At 38.8% G+C, this 13356-nt stretch overlaps 1 protein-coding gene across 1 annotated transcript in view; it reads left to right on the top strand.

The window, feature by feature from the left end:
- The first annotated feature begins 281 nt into the window (after positions 1–281).
- NFAT (NFAT nuclear factor) overlaps positions 282–13356 on the top strand; it is a 533805-nt gene continuing 520730 nt past the window's right edge. The window contains exon 1 of the mRNA XM_067145354.2: positions 282–463. Within this exon, the coding sequence (XP_067001455.2) occupies positions 391–463 (73 nt within the window). The 5' untranslated portion in view covers positions 282–390. The remainder of the gene's footprint in view (positions 464–13356) is intronic.

Here is a 13356-nt window from a genome sequence, read left to right as displayed (position 1 = left end):
TCAACTAGAAAACTGACTGCATCACCCGGAATGGTGTAGTTCGAAAACTACGTTTCAGGATTGCACGACATGGCATAACAAAGCAATACGCCATGCTAAAGAAAACATGACCATAAACGTTTGAGCAATAAATACTATAGAAATATGACACTTAAGCGAGGCATGTTGTGTTGTGGGGCTTGGTTCCTGGCATAGAGAACTGTCAATTCGTACGTCACAATCTGCTGGACCAATCACACAGACCTATGTTAGTCAGCTGGTTTCAGAAGGGTAATGGCCGATCTCCAATGGTGGTTCTTATGTTAGTTCGTGACCTTTCAACCAATAGTGTCTTTAAAGTACCTCGTGTGTTATTTTTAATGAACTTTATAGTGATTGTAACACCGAAACATGCTTTTGAAATGCTCACCAACAGAGAAGAGGACCAAAATCAGTGTCAACACCAAGCAGCAACGAAGCGCCGGTGAGTTTTAGACAAGTTTAGTTTTGTAATCAACAAAGATGGCGACATCTCGACCATCATCTCATGCACCACAAGAGTAACAAGTCATGTTGCGTATTTTGGTATCATGTTCATAATACACTTAATACTATTATGAATTTCTGATAACATGTGTACTCTGCCTGTAATTTTCGGCATGCGAAATGGAAACGGATCGTATTTGTCCCGTGATGTTTTCTCCTTTTCCAGTAGAACTGGAGTACTCTGACAGTAGGAAAGTAGAAAATAGCTTAACCCATGTTAACTGCTGTGAACTGTTTCTTTGGGCGCGATTCCTTTGCATACGAAGATATATATTTTTGTCAATAGGGTTGACATCTGCGTTCAGTTCCTTATTTTTGTTTTTTCTTAGTAAATGAAACTCGACACGTTTCGAGGAACTTCAGGCGGGTTCCCTTAAGAAATGTTGTAAATACGGCCTTTTTTTTTTCCTCCATTGGATGGGTATATTTTTTCCTACTGATCCAGTTTTGTGGCTCACTGCACCTCTTTTGCGGTATCATTACGATAGCACGGTAATTCTAGCGCCAATTAGTATTAGTATTTATTTACAACTATTTCTGTATTGAAATAAGGAAGGTCTAGAGAAAAAGGGCGAGCTCCCTTGTACATATAAAATGTTCCTTAGACCTATCTTAAGATTAGATCTTATTTACAATATATTTGTATAGTTAGCAAAATGAATAATACTGTGTAATATAATGTTTGTATACTTAGTTTATGATTCCTGTGCTCACATACTTCCTTTCACTCTGTCAGTCTGCCATTCGCTCATTCATTTTCTCACATACTTCCATTCTCTATACCAATCTGTCATTCACTCATTCACCCGTACACTCTCAGACACATGCAACCGTTCCATTAAATTGCGCTTTTCTTTACATAGCCTAGACCTACATCTGAAATTTCGGAAGAGGCAAGTTCTTGACAACCCCTGGCAGCGAGTTCCATAGCTTTGTGGAACTCCATGTAAAATCCTTCTGAGGCAGAGGTAAGGGCGAAAGGCGGACAAAGGGTAACTCCTTCGCCTCTCTTTGCTGAGTGATAAACAAGCGATAGGCGCTGGAAGGGATTCGTTCCTATAGACGCAGAGAGGGATTTCCAGAGAAAGATCAAGTTGGTTTGTTTGGCTATTGTCTCAGTGAAAGTTAACCATATTGGATGGGAGAGGGAGTGATTAGTTAATTAGCTTTTCGGTGTGGCGCTGTACTCTCTGCAGCCTGTTCGTGTTCTGCGCTGTTGTGGGATGCCAAGCAGGTAGACCATACATCAGTAAGGGCCAAATCAAGCAAAGATAAGCCGACCTTATTGCCCGTGGATTGAAACTCCTTGAATTCTTATGTAGAAACCCAAGGATTTTTGTTGCCTTGCACCTGAAGGCATAATTATTTCTTGAACAGTGGTGCATATAAATATAACTTTTTTTCTATCTTTACATCTTTCACTGTTGGTTTTTTCATTTTTTTTTTTTCGTGGGTGTGGTACGCTTAAACCTAGGAGCAACCCAGTAAAAGAAAAGCTGATGTCATAAACTGCATTCTATGAAACGTGTGATGTTCAAGTAAATTGGAATGATTAACTTATAGATTATTATTATTATTGTTATTATTATTATTATCGTCATCATCAATAGGCCTATTATTTATTCTCCTAGGAAGGCAGCGCTATTTTACCTAAAAGTGTGTTAACGGTTATAGTTTATAACAATACAATATTAAAGGTTATTAGAAATGGATAAAAGCTGAAGTGCAAAAACACCTTTTCACAAATATGTCAGAAACTGGCAGGGAAAAATTTACACCGCAGTAACTGAGGTGTCCTAACAAATTGTTTCTTTTGAGGACATGTACTGGACAATAAAAAGTTAAATGAGCTGCTGTATGTTCTTCTGGTGATGGTATTTTAAACTGTTGAAAACGTTAAATTTATCAGGTCCAGTCATAAACTGTGCAAGTATAAAAGTGGGTTCACCGAGCTCGATAGCTGCAGTCGCTTAAGAGCGGCCAGTATCCAGTATTCGGGAGATAGTAGGTTCGAATCACACTGTCGGCAGGCCTGAAAATGGTTTTCCGTGGTTTCCCATTTTCACACCAGGCAAATTCTGGGGCTGTACCTTAATTAAGGCCACGGCCGTTTCCTTCCCACTCCTAGCCCTTTCCTGTCCCATCGTCGCCGTAAAACAACTAGCAAAAAAAAGTGGGTTCGAAGAATTTTGAGATTAAACGTACAGGAACAGTTGGAAATAACAACTCCCACGTGACATATCCCTTCATGCTATTTGTCCACTCAGAGTTCCAATTCTTTCATTTCACTTCTAAATATCTTCTTCACATGAGATACGGGACATGTGGAGAAGCTGAAATCTGTTTTCCATCAAGCTGAGAATCTTGCTAACCTGTCCGCCCTCTCATTTTCAGCAGTTCCAGCTTGACCTTTTACCCTCCCAGCTAAAATAGATATGGAAGTTGCTGGTTAATATTCAATTCCTAATGTTTGAGGCCAGTGAGACTAGATTATATTTCTCTTATGGTGGTGATGGAAGATTGAGAATCACTGGATATATGAGCACTATAATTGTTTTTTAAACCATCTTACTGTAGGATGATAGGAAAACTTAAAACGGTCCACCTTTTCAATACAAAAATGTTATAGTTTTGTATTGAAAAGGTGGACCGTTTTAAGTTTTCCTATCATCCTTTCTCAGTTCAATACGGACAAAAATGAAATTCTTAGGTTTAAACCATCTTACTGTCTCATATAGCAAAGAGTTCTGCGGTTACGTGAACGAATTGGATTCACAAAATGTCACTGTAATATTTGTCCCAAATGGAAGATATTAGGCCTAATAGCTTTTACTCAATTAAAGTGTAAAATCTGCAGTAAATTAAGAGATACTACAAAATATTCTACCGGTAGAGAATAATATGGATAGGCCTATATACTTTACTACCTTACAGCTATTTTTTCTGCTACGTCGCAGCTCTTCTGTATGTGTTTCGTTTGTCTAACACATTTCATGTGATGTCTTTGCTCACTGAAGTTGTTTGAATTAATTAGGTGTCATTTTCATGTTGCTCATTCGTATTGTGCCCTGACTCATTCATTAAGTGATATATTTATTGGTCCAGGGATCATGCTGTTTTCCTTTTAACAAAAAAGTAATATATTTATTTTGCTGTTTGAACTGCATATGGACAAAGATAATGAGAATTCAGACATAGCACTCCCATTCGTCGGTGCTAGCCCTGGACCTCAAGAAAGAAACAAAAGACGGCACGAGCTGTGTAGTGCAACATAAGGGAGTCTTGTCTACAGCCCGTAAGTACGTATACATATTTCTCTAGTAACGCTGGTATTTCTTCATTTACTGAGTAAAAGCAGTTATCTTCCATTTGGGACAAATATTAGATAGATAGATAAAGCCTTTATTTTCTGTGGCAAAGTTAGGGCTCTTGGCCCTTTCTTACACTTAACCACACACGTATTATTATTATTATTATTATTCCATACAATGACATTGATTAACTTAAAATACTAAGAACTACAAATAACACTAATTTTTAAGACAAAAATATGAATATATACATGCAAAGAACAATGAAAAAAAATCCAATTCGTTCACATAACCAAATTCTACTTGATAAATGGTAGTTGAAGGTGCTAACTGTAACCCCTATTCAAAAATTCTGAATTATTAAAATGCACAACAAATGAGCATCCTACATAGATTGTTTTGAGGTCTAAGGCAGTCATCAGAGACCTGTCATTGTATTTGAAGCAGTGATGTATATTGTTGCAGGGGGTTACATACCTGCAAGCTCTCATCATACAAGCCAAAATAGCGATAGTGACCAAAAAGTGTGACATGTCAACATCATAGCGAGGCATTTGAAGAGAATTGCCGTAACCTCTCTTTAATTTAGTAAGTTTTGCATTGACTGCTGTTCATTAAATGCCTTTACAGCTGCAGCACTTGAGCAACATCTAAAAAAAGCCTAATATGTTATGCTGTAATAGAAAGATGTATTCAGTGTATTGACTAATACTAATCTTTAATAAAAATTATCAGTAATAGCTAGTCAGTATGTTTATTACATATACAAACATGTTTTCATTAGATTCTATGGATCAAGGCCAATATTATGAATTATTTAATGTTAAAAGAAGATATACATTGATATAGCTTGCATTTGGGAGATGGTGGACTCGAACCTTTTTAGCAGCCTGGAAGATTGTTTTCTGTAGTTTCCCATTTTCACACCTGACAAATGCTGGTACTGCACCTTAAGGTCACGGTCACTCTCTTCACCGGATAAAACTTCACCTGGCTCCCATAGTAAGTACCATTATGTGCGAAGCACCATGGGGCTCATTTGCTTGTGAGTAGTACCCTTGTGTGTGAAACGCCATGGGTTTGTGTTACCTGTGATGCCATTGTTTGCGACATACAATAGGTCTACATTACCTGTGATTAGTATCTCCATGCAGGATACACCATGAGTCTGTTACCTGTGATTAGTACCACTATAGGAGGAACACCCTGGTTCTATACTGCTAATAATAAGAGTTGATCGTCGCCATAAGACCTATCTGTGTCGGTGCGACGTAAAGCCCCTAGCAAAAAAAAAAAAAGCATAAAAGTTGGCGTCTGACATTTCTTAGAGGGAGGTCCGTTTACTGCCTGCCGGGGCGGGATAAAGGGAGTGGCTGTGTGGTTGCCATGGAAACGAGGGTGGGGCGACTGCGGTTGCTATGGAGATAAAACTTCAGGGCAGCTCATCTTGCTGGGAGTTGCCAAACCTGTCACTGTCACTGATAAGAATCTGTTTGTATAAGAGTGATCGCAAATGGGACGACACCGCCTGGCCAGGTAGTCTACAACAGACCACAGTGGTCAGAATGAAGGAGGGAACAAGTGAGCCGGAAGCGAGGGGTAAGAGCTTGTAGAAAGGAATGCTGGAATGTGGCAACATCGTGAAATGGGATGTGCAATGCTCCTCCCTCCAACCTTACCTGTCAGACGCCAACTTTAGTTAAGTCTAGTATACCTCCCAGTGATTAGTACCATTATGAGGGGCCGGCAACCTGGATTTTGGAACTCTTTAGATAATAATGCATCATCTCAGTAATTCAGGCTTTGTGAATTGGGTGCACTGATTGTTTTTGTTTCACTATAATTTTTTCATCATCATTCATTTTAGAATCTAGTCATTGGATAAATTTTGAAGTTTTAATTTTAGTTTCGTTTACCTCTTACCATTATGGGCCAATGACCTAGCTGTTAGGCTCCTTTAAACAACAATCATCATCAAAACTTTACCCTGCACCACGCAAGCTTTATAACATTATAAGGAGGTAGTAATGATGCAAATCTTATGTGGAATTTTTTTTAGAGGAGAGATTTGTTCATTGCGATGTTTAGGAACCCACCAGTACGCACCCAAAAGTATGTTTACTTTCATAACTTGATAAAGAACCACACACAACATTCTCCATTGCTTAAGTAGCTACTAGCATTACTGTTGGCTAACGTAAAACGGGATGTGAAGTCATTCCCAGCAGTGGTGAGAATTGCATTCTGTTACAAAACTCCGGAGAATAAAAGCACAAATAAATAGAACCTGTAAAGGAGCATACTGTCTCCACGGCAAGGAAAAAAAAATAAAATAAAAAAGGGTCATTTAGTATCTGTAACCCTATTTTTGCACATCCAGGCCAATCTCTGTCATGAGGATAGTGGCCCCTTTGGTGCCACACTCCCTTAGAGAGGCTCTTTTGTATGGCCGCCGTGCGTACTGTCTGCACGGCAAGCAAAAAAGGTTAATTTAGTAGCTATAACCTATCTTTGCACTCATAGTTTCTAAGTAGAATGGTTGGCGGCCTTGTGCAGTGTCTGATTACATTGTCCGTGAGAAAGAAACAAACGACAGTCATTCTGCACCTAGATGTTTGCAATACAAGGGGCGACTCATGCTACTAATGTTGCACGGCATGGGGTAAAGTTTTAATCTCCACTGTTCTAGCCCCATTCTGTACCTTTGTCGCCATAAGACCTGTCTGTGTCGGTACGACATAAAAGAAATGAAGGATGACATACTCTAAAAACAGTCAGTTACATTTTACTAATTCTTCAGAATTTAAATTTTAAGGTTTTTAAGTTGAAAATCTAACCTTAAAAGCATGTGAAAAGATTAATTAAACCCAATGCAAAACAGTCATTTTATTGCAGATAAAGTGATAAAAACTAAGTTATATATAGAGAAATGAAGGGGAAAAAAGCAATCTTTATCCAGAAAAATACACGTCGTAGATTTTTCTTGCCAGTTAAGCACTGTCGTCTGTCAGAGGATCATCTGCAGACTCAATGTCACTTTCCTCTTCATTCTGTGCATACTAATGATCGGTAAAAAGCATGAACCTCAGAGGTAATACTGGTACAAACTTTTTTGTTTTCTTTAGGTTCTGTTTTTTTTTTTTTTAATCTTTGAGCATTTTAGGTGCCCCAACATCTGTAATGTGTCTTCCAAAGTAATTACACTTGTGTAAGATAATCATTGACTGTTCAGTTGTCAATTTTCATAATTCTGATAGGCATTGTAGGCATAGGTTAGGGCATTTTGGTTTGTAGATCTTCCACAAAAGCTTTGCCCAGATGAAAGTTGACTTCAGGAGCATGGTTTACTGCATTGCATGGTGAAGGTTTGATTTGGCTGTTTCGAAGTACCGGTACATCTCTTAAGTCACCTGATGTTTCAGTGCAAGATTTTGCATTACAAGGCTCAGTGTAAAACACTGATGTGGAATCAGACAAAATATGTGAATATTGAATGATATGAAATAAAGTTGATGCCAGTAATAAACATCAGACATTGTAATATTTGGAGTGTGTAACTTCGACGTAAGTGAACTTCCTTTTCTGTCCCTTTTTTTTTTCAGCCATACTTCAGTATTTGAAGAATGGAAGGAAGGTATTCAGACCCTGATCGGTTTGGCTCGTCAGTGCATGGACCTTGATCACTTTTACCTCCTATATTTCCCCCGTCATTTATCAGTGGACTATGATTTTTTTTTAGCCAGACCTAATCATACTTGCATTCTGTCTGTATTAAGCAATACAGTGGCTGTACAAACACATTGTTGACAAAAAATGGACTGATTGTTTTTAGCCATTGCTCTTCTTAGTAAAAGAAAATTGACTTAGTTCAGTTGATTATGTTAACATCGAATTACTGTATTATAATGTTGATCCAAAGAATTTATACTGAAGAAGCTCTTAAAACAGGGCAAAACATGTATGCATTAATAATACGTAACAAATAGTATTAATTGACTGATTGAATATTAACTTTAATATGCTATAAACAAACCAGTGGTGATAATACAATAAAACCTGCCTAATGAGACCACCCGTTATTCTTCAGAATAATTGGCCATTGGTACAGCTGACCGCTGAATTATGGTTACACCATTTTGGAATTACATCACATGATTAGAGTAGTTTGCATGTTGAGTATTGAGCCCGAAGGCTGATTTGATGTTCAATAGCTCCGCCATCAGCTGTGTCGTAGATGGCCTAGAGTTCACTGATTTATAAAGCGTACTAGGGAAATGAGGAGTGAGGAGGTTCCCTGTTGCTTTCCTCACAAAGCCAGAAGTTATTACATATCAGTCCACCAAGCCCACTGAAATACACGCACGCGTGCGCACGCATACCATGTGGGCGACATTTTCACACCATTCATAACTGGCTGCATAATGAATGGCATTACTAGCATCACTCATACCTGTCACTATCACATCGTCAAAGCCAAGAAAGAGACAGAGACAGAACAAATTTGATCTAGCCTATAACAAGAAAACATAGCACACTGTAAACACCAGGTCTCACCAGGAAAGGCACACTACAGAAAGATCTACAAAATATGAAAAGCAATATACAAATATGCATTGACTGATTTAGGCTATTTAGAGGTACTGTACTGTAGATTAACATTGTATTAACACTAAAAATTTTCAGTGTGGTTTGTTTTGTTGTATTTTCAAATCTCATTTTAGTAGCACATATTTCAAAAGATTCTAAAAGTTTATTCAGATGTAGTACTGCCAATAAGCTTAACAGTAGTATATCCTCTTCAAACATTATTCCAACCAAAATTAGCATATTTTAAAGTCGTCGTTCTCATGTTGTTGGCTTGGCCCATTCATTTTCGTAGGTAATTTATATTTCTTTGTTTACTGGTAGGCTACAGAGAAGACCCTAAGGAAGGAGGACAGTATTTATTGTAGTCCTGAAAAGAGAAGCTGCAATAAAGTTGGGATGGTGAACGTTTCCCCAGTCGGCAGCCTCTGATCCCAAAACGCAGCCCACCTTAGTGATAATGAGGGTTTGTCAGATGGCTTCTTTGTTCCAGACACAAAGGGTGTGTATTGATTAAAAGGCAAGTCATCACTGCAAGAGCATGCTTGTCATATTTTGCATTGATTATTTGAACATGTTAGCATTTCATTTGTTCTTTTTGCATAAGGGAAGTAGTATCAGCAACCCTGAATATGGTTTTCCATGGTTTCCCCATTTTCACACCAGGCAAATGCTGGGGCTGTACCTTAATTAAGGCCACACCCACTTCCTTCCCATTCCTCTTTCCCATCACATCGTCACCATAGAACTTATCTGCTGGTGTGGTGTAAAGCAAACGGTAGTAGTATAATTTTATCTTCTTCCTGATATGTCGTTCAGAGCCTCTTACAATCTCATTTTCCCCACATTCTGTCGTTCATCACTGTCTGCCACTGTATTACTCTCCAATTTACATCATCCTCCACCTGATCCCTCCATCTTGTTTGTGGTCTTCCAATTGGTCTTCTTCCAGATTCTGTCCATTCCAGAGCTCTTCTTGGTAATCTTTCTTGGCCCATTCTTTTGACGTGGCCGAACCATTTCAGCCTATTTCCATAGTTTCTTTTAGAGCGTTGAGCGTTGATCTGTAGCGTGTTTCATATGGTTTCATTTCTTATCTTGTACCTCCTTGTTTTATCCAAGATCCCTTGCAGAAAGCGCATCTGTCGCTTGTAATCTACTCAGATCTTTTTTTGTCCAAGTCCAACATTCTGATCCATAGGTCAATGTTGGCAAATATGATTTATATATATCTTGATTTTTGCTTTGGTAGGTATTTTCCAATTTCTAATTATGTCTGACACAGACAATTTCCTATCCTCTCCGAAATTTCTTCCTTGATGTTTCCTTTCCCACTTAGCTTACTTCCTAGATATTTAACACGTTGGCTGCCAGAGCGGTACATTGTACCGCTGAGTGAGTGTCTCACGAGGCCACGGCGGTACAAAGTACCGCTGACAGGCGTTGCTGTTTGACTTTCCCTGCCGGGCCGGCGGACCGCTGAGCTGTTGAATTCGCTATGCTAGCGTACCGCTATGGCCTCGGAGCAAAACCTGGCGTGCTTGGTTTCCAAAATATAGTCTTTATTTTTTATTTATCCAACCTCCTTTCATTGGCAATATGTGAGTATTTGTCCAATCAGTTTAGCTATGCGCTTAGGTGTGCCGGGTTAGCTAACTCGCAAGCTCAAGATTTTGGAGATCGTGGGCTTGAATACTACTGTCGGGAAACCTGGTTATGGATTTCTGTGATTTCCCATGTTCACCCCAAACTTATTATTACCTAATCAATACGTTAAACTGATTTCTTCCAAATTGTTGCACCCATACCTGAGCAGATTTCTACGGTTATCGCAATAAGTATAACGTAAAAATGAGCGTATTTGCATTTTCTAAATTGACAACATTCATCGACAACATAGCAAAATTTTACATTACCGTTGAGCATTTGGCAAGGAGTAAATAGGAAATAAATATCCTTCAAATTTAATTTGGTGAAGAGTGTTTTGTGTTGCAAAATGTAATAGACCAGTTTGACATGGACACTACTTACCAGAGATCTCATACTGAAGGGCTAGCGTCATTTTTATAACTAACCTCTCCGTTCACTGGTAAAATAACGTAGAAACATCTCGCAAGTATTTCACACACCCCCTACTGTAAAAGAATGAGTGCCTTGCGATTGTAGTCGTAAGCACTAGTAAACAAATCGTGGCTCGCTCTGTTATCTACAATGTGTATTATCAAGCGATGCAAGCTTCTGGTACCGCTAGACTGTACCGCTCTGGCCGTCTAGGCAAAACCATGCAGTGAAATTTTCTGTGGGGCCACGGCGGTACCTCGGGGTGCTGAGAAATTTTATTGTATTTCGTACGTATATTGAACACTTAAGTGAAATATCACTTCGAATTTTGCTTTAACGCTTATTTACTACATGCATAGTAGAAAAAATGCTTTGGCCACCGGGACATTTCTTGCTATATGTCCTGGCAGTCAACGTGTTAAAAGCATCTACAAGAATTTTTTCATTACACCTAACATCCTTCCTTTTTTTGTTTTCTGTATTGATTTTCATTGCCTCACTTTTCATTAAACTTATTTCCATGCCTGCTTCATGAGTTTTAATCTTTTCCCTATATATCTCCCTCTCTCTTGGATTTCTCTATCTTTTAGTTCCCAGCATTTGATTTTTGCCTTTTTTTTCCCTCCCATATTTACCCCTTCTGAATGGTATTTAGCTGTTCATCCAATTTTTGTTTCATATCATTTGCTGTTCACCCTTGGCGAACTTTCCTCATAACTCTCTCATTCCACCATGGAGTTTCTTTGTGTCTGCTATATTAAAGAGCACTGGTGAAAGCACACTTCCTTGTCAAACTCCTCTGTCTGTTCTAAACCATTCTGATTGTTTGCCATCTATTATAACACAGTTCAGACATTTGTTATAGGCCTACATGTTTCTAATTCTGAATTGCATTTCTCTTGTCTATTCTATTCCGCCCTTGTCATATCTCTTCTCTTCTGACCTTGTCATAAGCCTTTTGTATGTCTATGAATGCAACTGCGATGTCTTTCCGATCCTATTTCATCTGATCGTTTATTCGTCCCTTCCACTGTAATGGTGATATTTATTTTATCTTCATCTATTTCCTTGGGTTCATTTGTTTCATTTTGTCCTTCGTATAGATTTTGGAAGTATTCTTTTCATACTTTCAAAACTTTTTTTTCTTCCCACACAGGTTTTCCATCTTTGTTGATGACTTGATGTATTTTCTTTTTGCTTCCTTCTGTTACCTTATATGCAGTATAATATTTTCTTATAATTCTCTTTTTTCTCTTTTGTAAATTTTCCCCAGGACATCTTTTTAGCCAATGCTATCATTTTCCTTGCTGCTATGCTTAGTCGTTCCCACTTGTCTCTATTATGTTCCGTTCTGTTTCTGAACCATTCTCTCCATGCATTATTCTTCTTCTTGACTGCATCTGCAATTCTCTCATTCCACCATGTAGTTTGTGTCTGACTTTTGATGATGTCCTTCCACTGGATTCTTCTGCTGCTTTGACTAAAGCCTGTTTGAACCTTTCCCATTCTTCCTCAGCATCCTTCCTCTCATCTTAGGAAGTTAAGTTTTAATCTTTTCCCTATATATCTCTCTTGGATTTCTCTATCTTTTAGTTTACAGCATTTGCCTGGCTGAGTGGCTCAGACGGTTGAGGCACTGGCCTTCTGACCCCAGATTGGCAGGTTCGAGCCTGACTCAGTCCGGTGGTATTTGAAGGTGCTCAAATACGTTAGCCTCATGTCGGTAGATTTACTGGCAGATAAAGGAACTCCTGCTGGACTAAATACCGGGCGAGTTGGCCGTGCGCGTAGAGGCGCGCGGCTGTGAGCTTGCATCCGGGAGATAGTTGGTTCGAATCCCACTATCGGCAGTCCTGAAGATGGTTTTCCGTGGTTTCCCATTTTCACACCAGGCAAATGCTGGGGCTGTACCTTAAATAAGGCCACGGCCGCTTCCTTCCAACTCCTAGGCCTTTCCTATCCCATCGTCGCCATAAGTCCTGTGTCGGTGCGACGTAAAGCCCCTAGCAAAAAAAAAAAAAAAAAAAGCTGGACTAAATTACGGCACCTCGGTGTCTCTGAAAACCGTAAAAGTAGCTAGTGAGACGTAAATCAAATAACATTATTATTAGTTTCAAGCGTTTGATTTTGCCTGTCTTTTTCCCCCATATTTACCCCTTCTGAATTTCATCAATGTCCCCACCAATAGTCTGTGGTCACAGTCAAGATTAATGCTTGGTATCACTTTCATACCTGTCAAGCATCTTCTAATTTCTTCCGTTACTATATAATCAATTATGGATTTCTGTTGCAAGTTCCAACTGTATCTGGTAAACTTGTGACTCTCTCTTTTCTTATACCATCCGTTACCAATGATCCATTTATTTCTCAGACACACATCTAATAACATCTCCCCTTCATCATTTCTGTGATCTCCGTGGCTTCCTATAACTGTTTCATATCCTCCTCTATCATTCCCAACTCTAGCATTGAAGTCTCCTATAATCACAGTCTTGTTAGATGTTACAGCATCCTCCAGTTTAGTGATGAACTCTTCCTTTTCATCTATTTCACAACCTATTTGAGGAGCATAAACCTGGATTATATCAAGAATATTTCCTTCCATCATTAACTGAACTTTAATTATAATCTCGCAAACATAATCCACATTGAGTACTTTGTTGGCCAGTTCTTTAGCCACTATTATTGCAACACCATTTTTTCTTTTGTCTCTTCCTGATTACCACATTTTATATCCCCTCTCCAGCACCTTACTACCACTCCCTTTTTTTCTTATTTCACTTAGTCCCATTATCGGTATGTTTCTCTCTGTCATCCATGTGATTCCTTGAATTCTTGCATCCTTTTCTAAGGATACTACATTAATAGTCCCAGT

This window comes from Anabrus simplex, chromosome 4 (assembly GCF_040414725.1).
Source record: "Anabrus simplex isolate iqAnaSimp1 chromosome 4, ASM4041472v1, whole genome shotgun sequence".
In the NCBI taxonomy this organism is placed as follows: Eukaryota; Metazoa; Arthropoda; class Insecta; order Orthoptera; family Tettigoniidae; genus Anabrus; species Anabrus simplex.
The sequence above is the reverse complement of the archived record's forward strand: the minus strand, read 5'-3'. Positions and strand labels throughout refer to the sequence as shown.